This window comes from Sus scrofa, chromosome 13, assembly GCF_000003025.6.
Source record: "Sus scrofa isolate TJ Tabasco breed Duroc chromosome 13, Sscrofa11.1, whole genome shotgun sequence".
In the NCBI taxonomy this organism is placed as follows: domain Eukaryota; kingdom Metazoa; phylum Chordata; class Mammalia; order Artiodactyla; family Suidae; genus Sus; species Sus scrofa.
Genome location: NC_010455.5, coordinates 106537586 through 106553650, shown reverse-complemented (window position 1 = coordinate 106553650; position 16065 = coordinate 106537586). Strand labels below are relative to the sequence as shown.

Genomic DNA, 16065 nt, shown 5'->3' with positions numbered 1-16065 from the left:
CATGTTGGAATATGTACATTATAATACAGGAATCACAGTGTGGGGAGCTGCTCATCATGAGAGACAGCGTGGCTCTTGAGTCTGGTGAGGGTGGGTAGCAGAACCATGTCTTTTATCTCTTTCATTCTGGGGCTTATATGCATAGAATGAAATTATGATCACCTACTTGTTTCAGTAGCTATTTCTTTCTTTTTTGTTTTCTTCAAAAAGAAATCTTAAGCATGCCCATTGAATTTGCGTAGGGTAAGTGTATGTGTAGTGTGATACAGGTATGCTCCCTGGAGTTATGTGAAGTGGCAGCTTGGCATGTATTTCTTTATTGTCTCTCTTCCCTGCAAGACTGCACACCCTCAAGGCCATGGACTATATCTGACTTCATCACATCTCCAACACTGCTGTTAACTTTGACTACAGAGTATTGAGCTAGGTACTAGGAAATAGAGAAAGGAATAAAACTTCTCTACAGTGTTTATAATTTAGTGGATAGTAGGGGATGGAAAGACCTTTCTGATATATCAAGTAATTGCCCATGCATCAGTTCATTTGGTAATTTTGGATTAGAGTTGATTGGAAGAGGAAAGAATGATAGTTTCTCCAAATTACCTTCTGGTCCCTGACACCGAAACATGCCCTCCTGCCTTAATCAACCATTGTGTCTTCAGGATGACCTGGAACACCATTGAAGTTTGGAGTTGAGAAAGGACAAAACTCTAAGATGTTACACCCCTGTTGCCTTCTTAGACTTCCTAAGGTTGCTGCAACCAAAGGCGGTTGGGAATGGTAAATGAGTCAGACGTGGCCTTGAAACTGCAGCTGCTCCCTATACCAGTTCATGATGCTGCAAGGCTTTCTAATTTAATTCCAAAGGATTTGGAATAGTACTATGGTCTTTTATTCAGAATTGGATGCTTGTGGATGCCTTTGTCCATAATAAAATTGGCATTTCAGCAATATTGTCAAAACTTGAGAGATTTCTGAGATTCTACCTTAATTTTGGTGTGCTTCCTTGAAAAATGAATTACAGTTTTGCAAGTGAAGTTTATGGGAGGAATTACATGTGCAATATAAGTAAATACCATTCTCTCTCTCTCATTTCTTGTGACTAATAGCATTTCTATTTGAGATCTGTTGGGAGCTAAAGATGAAGTTAAATGTCATCATCAAGATAGATGCTTGTCCTTAATCACGCGTACTGTCAAACAAATGAGCCAGAGTCCTTTATTATCTGGAGCTAATAATTTTTATCAACATTTAAGTGCCTTGTGGTAGTGTTTTAGTGCAAAGAAATTTGGTAATGTAAAGAAAATATTCACTGCATACTGTAAAGGATCTTAGGCTATAAGGACTCATGAAGTTAGATAGTAGATGTCTAAGGTTATAAGTGATGTAGAACAGGTAAGCCTGACCCATGTGGTACAGACCCCTTCCATTGTACTTCCAAGGGTAGAAAACATAGAGACAGATTGGGAGCTTAAGTTTAATTGAATTTCTGAGGGGTTTTAAAGGAAAGCTTCAGCACTATATTGGAAAAATTAAAACATCACAATTACTACTAAAAAGGAAAATACAAAAATGTACCTCAACTAAGCCTAAATAACTGTTCGGTTTGGCAGTAATTAATTCATTTACTACTAGGTGAAGAACTTTATGGGTAAAAGATGAACACATTAAAGGGGACAGTTTTATTTCCTGCCTTCCAGCAAATGTTTTCATTTAAATTTTGTTCAGACCAGAATTTAACACAAATTTAGGCATTCAAATAGGAAAAACAAATTGAGGATTTTCACAACTAAAGCAATGGGTATTTCTTATTTCTTCCCCGAACCTGTTGTGCAGGAATAGCTTAGAAGCTAGTTGTTGCTATTTTTATTGTTCCCATTTCTCATCAGCTAATTTAGAGGTAGCAGCCTTTATCCTATATAGTTTATCCCCCTTTATGGATTATCTTGAGAAAGTCTTTGGTTACATCTTGATTTCACTCTGCTACCAGCCTGCTTCTGGGCCACAGCTTTCTTTATCAAACTGATCCGTGTACCTTATAGAATAAAAAGTAATTTTAACACGGGCTTGGGCAAATATTTTTAAAATGTGTTTGATGATCAAATTCTTTTAAGTATTCCTAAACTATTAATTTGCTTTGGATGATAATATGTAACTTTTTTGGGTGGCCCAAGTAATTTGTTTATGTCTCTATTTTGGCCGTTGGGGTAGAAAAGCTTTTAAAAAATATGTTATGGAAGTGGCCTTTATGGAATTGTGATATTAGTATTAGGCTATGTGTGTGTTATGCAGGTTATGTGTGTGCTGTGCAGGGGTAGAACTACAATGAGGCAAGTGAAGGGTCTAGGGACAAAATTTAAGGAGACACTCATTCTAAGTCACGCAAGTAAGAGCTAAATTTTGTGCTCTAGGCATCTGGTTTGTCTTACCCTTGTTCCAGTCCTGATGCCATGTCAGGTTCATAGAATCTTGGATAAAATGTCAATAACCAATAATATGGATTGAATGTTTATTGTGTGTCAGACACTGTAGTAAGTGTAATAAGTGTAATGAATTTTGTACTCTTAAAAACCCTGTGAGATGAGCACCTCAATCAGTATTTCCAGTCATATCTCACTGAGTTTAGAAAGATTAGATAACTTAAATGATTTACCCACTGGAGCAAAATATAAACTTAGATCTTTGTTTCAAATCTAAGTACTTACCTACCGCTCTATATTATCCATCTGTATGCAGAAAAACTTAATTACTTCTTGTCTGTTTCATGATTTTGGTATTTAAAAGCTACTCAAAGTATACAAGTCTTACACTGACATGATGCAGGTAAGTTTTAAGGAAGTGATTCAGAGATCTCAGCAGCACCAAATGGAAGATCCACAAACTTGTGTTGCTGAGTACCCTGGGGCAACCTTGAATCAGAGCCACTATCCCACTGGCTTCAGTCTCCAAACACTATGTGGAGTCTTGGGTTCTGGGCTCTTAGCTGAGTGACCTGTGAAGGACACAGAGCAGGGCAGGTGAACCTAGAAGTAGGTCAGTTTGGCAAACTAACAAACATGTCCTGTAAATATGTTGTTGTAGTTCAATAGCATATTTTTTAAAAATGTCTATTGCCGTTTAGTTTCTTAGTGTGAATTTCTGTGGATTCTTATTTCTAAATTTTGAAATTTGGAGATTGGACTAGATAATACATAGTAATGTATAGTAATGGCTGTTTTTGCTTTAACATTTTAGGCTTTTAACATTTAGATTCTGTAAGTGCATAAGCATGTGACAATGTTAGGGATAAATTTACTGGTCAGAGATTGAGATCTGGAACTATCAGAATTATGGAAAAAATCTGGGTCCAGATATCTTTTGCTAGCCCTTACCCTTATTATTCAGACCACTCACCTTTGTTCTCATAATGCTTTGTTCATGCTTGTGTAGTGGTTGTCCTAAAGCAATGGTTTTCAAATTGTGAAGAGGTGTTTAAGGGCTCCTGTGAGAGGAAGGGCTGGTAGACTAGTAGTTATTAATACATTTATTGGATGAGTAAACAGTTTCATGTGTTTTATCTCATATTTAGAATTTGATAAACAAATTTATTTAAAAAGCAAAGAGTACTGTTGTTTTAAGTAGGTTTATAATCATTTATCTTCCCCCATTTATTTGGTTTTCAGGAGTCCTTGACTCCTCTGGCTAGACGATTGTACAGAGGACTTGACTTCCAGAAAGTGACCTTGTCATCCTAGATTAAAGTGTACTTGATCATAATAGCTAGTATTAAATAATTACTATGTGCCATGTACTGTTTTAAACCACTTTGCGGTAATTTGTTTAATCTTCACAACCTTAAGAGACAGATACTATTATTATTCTCATATCATAGATGAGAAAACTGTAGCATAGAGAAGTTATATAACTTGCCCCAAGTGTCACAACTAGCAAGTGGTAGATCCAGGATTGCATCCAAGCAGTACTAGCAGTTGTAGAATCACTCTTACTCACCTCTCTAATGACAGTGCTGTCAATGTTGGCTAAGTACAGTAGTCCACTCTTACTTGTGGGGATAGGTTCCAGGACCCCGAGTGGATGCTGGAAACACCAGATAGTACCAAACTCTCTATATACTATGGTTGTTTTTTTTTTCCCCCCATACATTCATATCTTTTGTAAAGTTGAGTTTATAAATGAGCAAGAACTTAACAATAATACCTTATAGTAAAATAGAGCAATTGTAACAATGCACTGTAATAAAGTTATGTGAATGTGATCTCTCTTGAAATATCTTATTTCACTATGTTTAACCTTCTTTGATGATGTCAGATGATAAAATGCCTGAGTGATAAGATGAAGTGAGGTGAATGACATAGGCATTGTGATGTAGTGTTGGGCTACCATTGACCTGATGATGATACATCAAAAGGAGGATCGTGTGCTTCCAATCCTGGATCATCAAGCCATGATGATGTCAATGATTGGATGTCAGGAGCAAATGATGTCTATAGTTGGGGATCTCAGACTGGAGGGTGTGAGATTACATCATGCTGCTCACAATGGTGAGCAGTTTAAAACTTATGAATTGTTTATTTCTGGAGTTTTCCATTTCATATTTTTTGGACCATGGTTGACCTTGAGTAAATGAAACTGGATAAAGCACTGTATAATTCAAACAGTCCTATTCCTGTATTCCTTTAGGTTTCTTCTTAGAATCTTTACTTAACCCTCTATAGGAAAATTACTAAGTCTTTTTTAAAAATTTTTTTTTCTGTTTTTTCAGGGTTTTTTTTTTTTTTTTTTTTTTTTTTTGCCTTTTAGGGTTGCACCTGCAGCGGATGAAGTTCCCAGGCTAGGGCAGCTGCCAGCCTATGCCATAGCAGCATGGAATCCAAGCTGAATCTGTGACCTATACCACAGCTCATAGCAATACCAGATCCTTAACCCACTGAGTGAGGCCAGGAATTGAACCTGCATCCTTCTGGGTACTAGTTGGATTCATAACCTGCTGAGCCACAACGGGAACTCCTTAAACTATCAGTTAAATGACTGATTTCTAAGTATATGTTTAGAACCAAGTCTGCTTATTAGTTAGGAAACACTTAATTTCTTACGGATATACAGAGTTTATCAAAGAATGATAAAGTAAATGGAGTTAAATTGCTAAATTTTACATTTAAGCATTTTTTTTTCCCTTCATGGGTCATTGTGCTCTAATATGCCAGTGTTATGTTTTCGAAAGTATCTTAACTTTCAAATGGTGTTTTAGTTAGAACCTCTGTTACTTCTTAATAACTCAGCTGATGCTTGTTTGGTGAATCATGTTTACAGAGATTGAAGATTATATCTTTTTTATCTTGTTTTTAAAAACACCCCTTGGTACAGAGTTCCTGTTGTGGTTCAGCAGATTATGAACCTGATTAGTCTGCATGAGGACTGAGGTTTGATCCCTGGCCTTACTCAGTGGGTTAAGGATCCGGCATTGCCATGAGCTGTGGTATAGGCTGCAGACATGGCTCAGATCCTGTGTTGCTGTGGCTGAAGAATAGGCTGGCAGCTGCAGCTCCAGTTCGACCCCCCCCAGCCTGGGAATTTCCATATGCCGTGTGCCAAGGAGGCAGCCTTAAAAAAAAAAAAGCAAAACAACAAAAACAAAATAGCAGTTGGTGGTATCAAATTCCTGGAAATTCTGATATAACAGAGGAAGTGCCTTTACAATTTTGATTGAGGTTAGATCTTCCAGTGAAGTGATAATTCTTTGTGAAATGTGTACTTTCTTTGAATATTTAAAAGAACAGAAATACAGTGCTTAATAACTTAGTAAATTGAAGTCATTTAATATAGAGGCTTGGAGTTCCCATTGTGGCGCAGTGGTTAATGAACCAGACTAGGAACCATGAGGTGCAGGTTCAATCCCTGGCCTTGCTCAGTGGGTTGAGGATCCAGCATTGCTGAGAGCTGTGGTGTAGATCACAGAGGCGGCTCAGATCCTCCGTTGCTGTGGCTCTGGTGTAGGCCGGCAGCTATTAGACCCCTAGCCTGGGAACCTACATGTGCCGTGGGTTCTACCCAAGAAAAGATAAAAACAATAACAACAAAATATAGAGGTTCTATGGTTCTATTTAGAAATTACCTCATCTTATATTTCTTTCAAGTATACAGCTCAATTTTGGTCCATCTTAAAGAAGAAACTAAAGCATAGAGAGGTAAAGTGACTTGCTTAGAGACAGGATGGCTTTAGAGTTCCCTGGTGGCTTAGCTGTTAAGGGTCTGGCATTGTCACTGCTATGACTGGTGAGTACATTCTTTCCCCCCCCACCCCCTCGCCCCAAGAAGTTCCGCATGCCACAGGGGCAGCCAAAAAAAAAAAGGAGGCGGGGAGAGACAAGATGGTTTATAATAATGGTACCATGATTTGAGTCCACACTTTAAGACCTTAATTCTTATGCTCTTTTCATATATCTCTGCACAAATTGTTCAGTTATTATTTTGGAGAAGGCTAGAAAAAATTTGATATATGTAAGCAAATACAGTGGCAAAGTGTAATATATTACATTCATCATTAAGAAGAGATTGTTTCTAGATGGCCCTAAGTGCAAAATTCTATCAGTTCCAAGCTGACGTAGTGCATGTTCAGGGAAAACTGTAGAATGGAGGACCTTGAATTATAGGAAAAATAATTTGCGGAGGAAGGAGGGAGCTGTAGATATACCCTGATGTGGGTACACCAAGTTCATTTTGGTCTAAGTAGGATCTTTTACTTAACCCTATTCCTCTGCCAGCCTTTTTTCCTGGCTTCCTCCTCTAAATCTTTATCATCTGATGAGATCTTTTTCTTTTCTTTAAAATTTCCCATGAGATTACTTTGGACCCTATAGTAGATACCGGTAATAAAATTTTATTATCACTGAATTTTAGAGTACCATGGCTTTTAAGATGATAAAATTTTTACTCCCATTCTGTTGAGGGGACAAGGCCAGTGATTAAGTGAAACTTCCGCAAAGTCAGGACCCAAACCCCCTATCTCAGGTGCTTCGTTAGACTTAATTTTACCTTTGTCTCTGAGACTGGCCTTAGCAGCTTGTTTTTCTGACTCCCGCCAGTATTCTTTCCATATCAGTAATTTCCAACCTGTCCTGCTCTCAAGAATCATCTGAGCTGGCTGCTAAAAATACAGCTTCCTTAACCCTCTCTTGGAAATTCTGATTGAGTCATCTTGGGAATTTGTGTTTTTAATAGGCCCTGAAGTGATCGAGATGCCCTAGGTCGTCCCAACATATGCAAACTGTGGCATTCTCCCACTCTTCCTCATAGACAGTGTTTTCTTTCTGCTAAAAGCCAAATAACTTTTTGGATTTTGCTTACATGTAAAGCAAAGGTTAACAATGTTGGAAATGCTTGCACTTTGAGAATTTTGTGAATTATTAAATTATACACTAATTGTGTCCATAGGATCATATCCTAGCAACCTTAATAAAATTGAGACTTTAGCAACTATAATCTGTTTTATTTTTCTTTGGTTTTCTTTAGGTTTTATGTAAATTTCCTTTGAAATTCTGATTTTATTTGCAGTTATTTGATCTTATATATTCTCTTATCTTACTGTAACAGGAAGAGCTAGGGATAGCAAAAATAAGTATAAACTGACAAATGTACCTGGGTCCAGAATGTTAATAAAATTGATTAGGTTCCTGGGTTTGTTTTTGTTTCACTAGTCTTAAAATTTGAAAAGCATTAGCAAGACTGTTTTGACTTATAAATTACCATGTCTTATCTCATTAATTCACTCATTCAGCAAATGTTTATTAAAGTCTGCTGTGTACCTACTGTGCTGACTGTACTTGTCTCTGTTGGGAAAAAGATTCTAGTTACTACTGAAATAAACTTCTTTCAGCTAAATATTATGGGACACTTTGAAGATCCAGCATAAATAAATAAATAAGTAAAACTTAACCTCTTTAAGGAGGAAAATTAAAGGAATTATAAGAACTTAGAACCATGTAAGAGGGCTAAGTACTAGATTTGACTATAGGAAAAAAAGTGACAAATGGACCTGCGTACAAACATTTTTTAAATGTAGAATTTATTTTACTTAGGAATCTTCTGTTTCTCCCCAAGAAATGCCTCCATCAGTATCAAGAACTTCCATTTGTTCACTCATTTTATTTGTGAGTTAATAGCTTTGGTTCTGTTATGCTCCAGATGGAGTAAAGTGAGGCTGTTTGAGGAAATGCTCATTCGGAGCCTTGAGACATAGCCCAAATATAGTTCTTTAAATGAACAGGCTCCTGTTGGTTGGTTGGGTAGTGCAGGGTGGAAATTCCTAAGGCTAAGAGTTAGAATAGCTTGGAGTAATTGCAGATTGTCTATTGAACTGTTTCAAATGAAGAAGCATGTAAAAGGAATGACAGCGTATTTTAACTTGAACTAAAATTGGCAGAACCCATGTGCCTATTTCTGCACATATAAAGGCAGATGAAGTTGAAGGGGTCAGTCAAATGGCCAGAGTCACTTTCAGAATTGCTGCTGCCATGTACCTATCTGGCCCACTAAACCTGCTCATACTCTTAATTTTCACCCTTTTATATATATATATATATATATATATATATACTGGCGTTTTATATATATACTGGCGTTATATATATATTTTTAATTTTGTTTTTAAGTAGTATTGTACCATGTCAGGATATTTTCACTTAAGATAGTTATGATTTAAATTCTCTCTCTCTCCCCCTCTCTTCCTCTGTTTCTTGCCTCTAAAACAAACTTTACAGTACTATCAGGTACTGCTTGTCATTAGAAAAACAAGATTGTAGCAGCATTATGGGCTACACAGGTGGTTGGCCCACTCCACACTTAATCACATTTTACTATTGTTCCTATGGGAGAATGTTCCAAAGAACTAATTTACCTCTGAACCTTTCAGAACACATACTCCCAAGTTGGGGCCAGTTTCATTAGTGTTTATATGAGATTAAAAATCAGCAATTTCAATAAGGCTTTTTGGTTATTAAATTGTTATGCCAGTTTTAGTTCAACTTCAAATTGAATAGTGGAAGAGCATCCTGACTTCTCTTTTGTATGGTTTTTACAGTTGTTCATTTTCTGTCTTTGCTTTTATAGTATAAGCTCCACAAGGTCTTGCCTTGTTCCCTGCTCTGTGCTTAGTACCAGGCTTAATATTTGTTGGTTCTGTACTGCTATTTTTCACTTGCTTTTTTTTTTTTTTTTTTTTTTTTGTAGCTAATGATGCATTTTGTTACTGTTTATACTGTACATCCAGTATCCATCATTTGTTTGTTTGTTTTTGGGCTGCACCCAAGGCATATGGAGGTTCCCAAGCTAGGGGTGGAATCAAAGCTGTAGCCTCCAGCCTACGCCACAGCCACAGCCGCAGCCACAGCAACCCAGGATCTGAGCTGCATCTGCGACCTACACCACAGCTCATGGCAATGCTAGATCCTTAACCCACTGAGCAAGGCTAGGGATCGAACCTGCGTCCTCATAGTATCCATCATTTTAATTTTGACTACTATCACAGCATTTCAGCCCCTCTTCTTTATTCCAAGTTTATTCAGAAATGTATCTATAGTTTATTTCTAAGTGGAAAAGCATATTTACAGGAAGTCAAAGAGGAAGATCAGGACCACCATTGATATTTACCTTCTTCCTCTTGCTTATTATTCAGGTCCTATTGATCTTTTATATAAGTATACTAGGTCTCTTAAGTTTTCTCTGTCTTCACCTTCTGTTCCTCCATTCTCTCCTTAATGCCGTGATCCAGGCAGTCTGCTTAAATATCAGCAGTCTCATTAGGTAATGATTTTCTCTTGTCCTAGCAAATAAAATTTAGGAATTGGTCTTTTCTTCCTTTTATTTATTTATTTATTTGGTTTTGTCAGAGAGCAGATTTAAGCTAGAAACAGGAAAAAACTTTCCATGTTTAGAACTATCAGAAATAGGCCTTAATTGTTTCAGAGTAGGTGTTGAATTCCCCTTCACTGGTAGGGATATGGGAGAATAGTGAGCAGTTCTCACGTGGGACAGGTTATTGGCGTTTTTGAAGCTATGAATACTGACCTTTGATTGTAATCCTTCAAACTATTTAGGTCTTCCACAATCTGGCTCAGATAATTTTGATTAGGACCATATCTTTATACCTCTGCTGCATCTTGCATGTAGCAGATGTTAAACATACATACATTTGTTCAGTGAATGAATAACTTCTGGGTATTTTCTTGGGTAGATGAGATGAGGTTCTTGACTTTAACTTCAGACTTTGTTTTCTGATTTGGGAGTATCAAACTTGGATTCATACTAATGGAATCAAGTCTTAAGCCTCTGCATGTGTGACCTTGGGCAAGTGATTTATCATTTCTAAATCAGTTTTTTCATCTGTAAAATTAGAATGACAGTTACTGTAAGGTAAGTTATTGGGAGGACAAAAAGCATATGAAAAATGTTTTATAATCTGAAAATGCTTTGCAAATGATAGAAATTATTCAAAATTGATGGTTTTTTAACATATATTGATATATATCATTTAGTATATAGGTATGTTACTATTATTACTCTTTCACTTTGTAATTAGGCTCATTTTTCAGCCTAGCAAAGGAATTGGATATGGTTACTTTCCCTTAAAAAGCAACTTATTTCCTAAACTCCTCAAGGCAAAATTTCACTTATGTTGTTGAATCCTTGATATTTTATTTCCAAACTGCCAGTGCCTGTGGATTTTTCTTCTTTGTATTTGTGTCAGATTTGGACAAAGATTCAAAAAAATGCCACTGTCAAATTTAAATGATATTCGATAAATTAATTAATAAAATTAAGTAAAAAATTTTCCCCAAATAGATCACATTTTGGTAGGATTTTCTCAGTTTAAAAATTTACCTTAAATCTTTGATGCTTCTTATGTTTTTGTTGTTTTTTAGGTGACAGAATCAATAAACAATTTGGAAAATAATTTTAATGCAAATGTTCAGCATCTTATTTTTTTAAATTCTTAATTCTAATATAGTAAATCTCTGTTCTTTCTTCTCCTTTATCCAGGACAGTATATGTTTTGTGCAGTATTCTTTTATCACAATAAAGAGAAGAAAGACTGCAGTGAATGAAGATTCCTCTGCATTTTAGCACTGCTTTTTCTACTGTAGTTGGCTTTTGAATGAGGATGACAATGGAAGAGATGAAGAATGAAGCTGAGACCACTTCCATGGTTTCTATGCCTCTCTATGCAGTCATGTATCCTGTGTTTAATGAGGTAAGGGGGTAAATGTTTTTTGATTTGATCTCTGTAATTCCTTAATGCCCACTTCACTTATTCATTTGTTTGTTTGCTTATATAACAAATACTTATATAAATGGGCTTCATCTATGTGTTAGGCATTGTGCCAGGCTGAACATAAAACAATGAGGGAAGAACACTGATGTGTTGCTCCCCCTTCTGGAAGTTTCACTAAAGTAGTAGAGACATTGAACAAAAGATTACAAGTAATTATATACATGAAGATTTATGATAAATGCTATGACGTTAAAAATAAAAAGTCTGTTACATAGCAGGTGAGACCTATCTTAGGGGCCCACTGAATTGAATGTTGGGGTTTAACACATTTTAGGCAGCCATAAGAGCAGGCACAAAAATGTCCTAATGAGTTGTAGTCGGTAGTGACAAAACATAATTTTACTGATAAAAGGAAGATACCATTGCTTTGTATCTAAAGAAATTTTAGTTGCTTTTTTATTTAAGCAATTTTCTAGGACTTAATATTGCCAGTGCATTTTAGGTTTTTCTTTTAAGTTAATACTAATATGCTAAGGTATGTAGAGAATTTTAAGAACTGGAAGTTCCTTAGAGATAATTACTTCTCTCCTTTTAATAATGAACTGAGGTCCTTATATGTGAAATTATTTTTCTTTAAAATTTATTTCTGTATGTAAAAAATTCTGGAGGTAAGTGGTCCAGGACTAGCATTTATTATGAGTCAGTATCATCAGAAACTCAGGTTCCTGTCTTCTGTTTCAACATCTTAGTACTTATCTTCCATTGTCAAGGTCAGTTCAGCATGTAGGATGGATGCTGAAGTTCCATCCATCTTGTCCTGAGTTGTCTGGAAGGGGCAAAAAAAAAAAAGAACAGGAGGTGATGTGTCACTTCCAGCTGATTCTGCTTCCTTAAAGTAACATTTTTGAAAGTCCTACACAAGACTTCCATTTACATCTCATTGGCAAGAACTTAGATTTATGACCACACCTAACTGGGAAGTTGGGAAATTTAGAAGTTTACTAAAGAGGAAGCAAGGAGGCATCTTTTGAAAAACCTGTCCCTGTTATCCTGCTACCATGGTAGCATTGGAGGCACTCTTCTAGGGCTGGTTATACCCATCTCTGGCAGCTATAACCAACACTCCAGTAATTAATTCTACCATTTTGTTTTACCACTTTACCCAGTCATTGCAAGATTGCATTTATTGTTGGAAGCAAGTGCTTCAGTGCTGTTCAGTAAATATTCATTAAATGCCAACCATTTATTTGTCAAGTGTTCTAGGGTCTGGAGATATGGAAAATAAAAAGTCAGCATACTTCTTAAGAGCTGTAGTCAACACAGATTCTTAACCAAACAAATTATTAACAATTTAATTATCCTCGTACCAGGCATGAGGTAAGGGGACAGTCCCTGAAGGGTAGGTGACTAACCAGTCTTGACACTTAGTATTTGAACTTCTCAGTTACTTCAAGAACCATTATGACATTTCTACCCAGAGGTCCTCCATCTTTTTTCATGTCTATATAGCTAACTGTTGACTATTGGACCTAGTCGTTTGGGGACATTTTCTATATTTATCTGGTATTTTGAGTCTTTACTTGCAGGGAAGGCAGTTTACATCACAAAACTTCAGTTTAGTCCTCTGGTTAATGAAAGAGGAATGAGAAAAGCTTTTTTTTCTAACAATTTGAGTGACCTTTCCCTACATAGAATAGAATGATTTTATTTGAATCTTGACTTTGGAAAACATTTATGTAGGATATGGGAGTCTGGTAAATTGTTGGGATTAATACAGACATGCCTTTTCTAATTTATTCATGTGTAAAGAAAATTAATTGGAAAGAAAAAGAAATGGCTGTGAATGAACTAATAAAACCCAGAAATCTGAGATCTGAAAATGTATGTAGGTTAATGTGTGCGTAATTAAAACATTGCCAGAGTGACTCATAGATGCTTCAAGAACTAAATATTAGAAGTGAAATTTGAAAATGAAATGGCTGGATGTGGCTAACTGAGAGTTACCATGTCAAACTGTCAGGGTCTAATCAAACTGAATTACTGATCTAAGGTCATGGTAATCAAGCTTTTTCTTTTTTAAATAAAATATTAGCATTGTTCTCAACATTCCCAGCATATTAATGTAACATCTTAAATAAGATACCTCATCAGTTAAATGTTAATATTTAACTATAGTTGAAACATGGATTTTTCTATAAATCTAGTCATGGAAAAATTAGAGTTTAGTTTGGCTCTATTTTTCTGTGCTTTGCAGATTTAAAGATAAAACAGATGTCAAATTAATCTTACAGAATATAGCATCACAGTAGGGATGAAGTTTTACTCTGAAGCTAGATAATTGACTAAATTTTGTCCACATTGTATTATAAGAGTTAAAAAGCTTATGCATTCTCACCTTAACATTACATCCACAGTAGTAACAATGGTAATCTAGAAGTCATTTTGCAGAACAGATTTTTAGATAGTAGGACATCCTTACACCTGGGGAAATTTTAGTACTGTTACTCCAGCTCACAGGGGAAAGTTATTTATGGCATTCTGAGAGCTAGATGCTTGCTAAACTTAATGAAGCTATGCCAAGACAGCTGAGAAGGAGTAAGCTTCTTGTTTAATCAGCTGCTGTAGAGTTCAGAGTCCAAGTATATTGCATGTGTTGTAAATGTACTGTGAAATAGGTCTCCTGGTTGCATTATGGGATAATGAGTTTATAGAAACCTCATGCCAAGTCTCAGACCAGGTTCTCATATACTGTATTATTTTTTGCTGATTCTTTATGTATGAAAGAGGAAAGATGTATGGTTCAGTTCTTCATTCCAGAAAAAGACATACCATGTATCTTCTTTTTTCTGTGTCTTTTTAAAGAAATTTTTTGATGGTGAAATATAAATATAATTTTTCCTATTGAAAAAAACCAGACCTCATATTTTGAGCATAGTAAACATACTTCTCCACAGAGAAGGAATGGGCTTTACTTGCAGTCCTACCATCCAGAGATCATCATAATTAATATTTGGCATTTGAATTACTTCTCTGGCACTTAATATACTATATAATCTTGTCTTAGTTTCCTTATCTGCAAAATGAGGATAAACAGTATTTTACTTCTCACAACTCTGAAATAAGAGTTGATGTATTGTAGTGCTTAGAATAGTACCAGGCACCTAGTAAGTATTTGCTGTTATTATTAAGAATTCTTCCACATAATTTTCTGACAAAATTGTCATCACACATATATTTTTTTATCACACATATGTTTTACACATATATAGACAATATTTTAATGAAGTACTTTATGTTAGTTAGGTGATTCTGCTTATCTTTTTGCCAGACAACTTGGCAACCCCAGGACTGATTCTTTTCAGACTTAAGATTGGACTTAAGATGTACAAAATAGATGATTGTATTTTGCCTTGTCTGTGGCCTCACAAAGGTTAATGGGTGGCCTCCTCTTATTCCATCTACTGATGTTCTTCTGGCTTTTTTTTTTTTTTTTCCAGAGTTATGTCATTTGAATCATAGGTGTATGTAAAGTTTTTATTCTTTTTACTATTAACTCAGTTTAATTCCTTTTAAAGAATATGATCAGTAATCTCTGTGGGGATGACCGGCAGGGTGGGAGGAAGGGAGAGGGATATCAGCCTCAGGGAAACATGCCTAATTTTAAGGAAGCAGGATTTATAGATAATTTGGAACCAACTAACCTAATTATTTCGACCTAAAAAAACTTGTAAAAGATTTTATTCAAGACTTTAAAACTTGAGCAACCACAAGAGTTAAATGGATATGTATTTTTTAATTGTGGATTTAAGAAATTGGCTCGATACTAGAAAATAAAGTGTAGTAATGAACTGGTATTTCTGAAGGGAGCAGTATAATAAATGAGCACTCTGTAGAATCCAGATTATGTATAAGCTTTTATTTATTTATTTATTTTTGTCTTTTGTCTTTTTAGGGCTGCACCCACAGCATATGGAAGTTCCCAGCTACGGGTCTAATTGGAGCTATTGCTGCTGGCCTACGCCACAGTCACAGCAACACCAGATCCGAGCCACATCTGTGACCTACACCACACCTCTTAGCAACACCGGATCCCTAACCCACTAAGCAGGGCCAGGGATCAAACCCGCAACCTCATTGTTCCTAGTCAGATTTATTTCCACTGTGCCATGACGGAAACTCCTGTAAGCTTTTAAAATATTTTTATAAATGACCCAAAAAGTTAAATTTGACAAGTTTGCAGTCAGTTAACAGTATGTGCTCTCAAAAGCTATGAAGAGTTAAGTTTCAGGAGGACCTCACACAACTGAGAGTAGGCAGAACGTGAGGTTGGGGTGAGACCTTGATATTAAACTCACCCAGCCTGTGGTTTCCCTCCAATTGCACTTCCTTCTCTTTTAGGGAAGATGAGATGTTAGGTGCCCTTTTCTCTCACTCTTATTTTCTTCTTTTTTTTGGTCTTTTTAGGGCTGCACATGGAAATGTAGCATGTGGAAGTTCCCAGGCCAGGGGTCGCATTGGAACTATAGCTGCCAGCCTATACCACAGCCACAGCAACACCAGATCCGAGTCTCATCTGCACCCTACACCACAGCTCATGGCAATGCCAGATCCTTAACCCAAAGAGTGAGGCTAGGAATTGAACCCATGTCCACATGGATACTAGTCGGGTTCATTCCCACTGAGTCACAATGGGAACTCCTTCCCTTTTTTTTTTTTTTTTTTCCTTTATCTTTTTTTTTCTTTATCACTCTTATCTTATCGAGGATGTGGAAGTCTACATGACTGAGGCCCAGGAATGT

The 16065-nt window shown here is 36.2% G+C and overlaps 1 protein-coding gene across 9 annotated transcripts in view; it reads left to right on the top strand.

The window, feature by feature from the left end:
• PDCD10 (programmed cell death 10) overlaps positions 1–16065 on the top strand; it is a 41552-nt gene that overhangs the window by 5309 nt on the left and 20178 nt on the right. For all 9 annotated transcript variants that reach the window (XM_005669964.3, XM_021068277.1, XM_013982176.2 and 6 more), the window contains 1 exon segment: positions 11035–11245. In XM_005669964.3, the coding sequence (XP_005670021.1) occupies positions 11150–11245 (96 nt within the window). In that variant the 5' untranslated portion in view covers positions 11035–11149.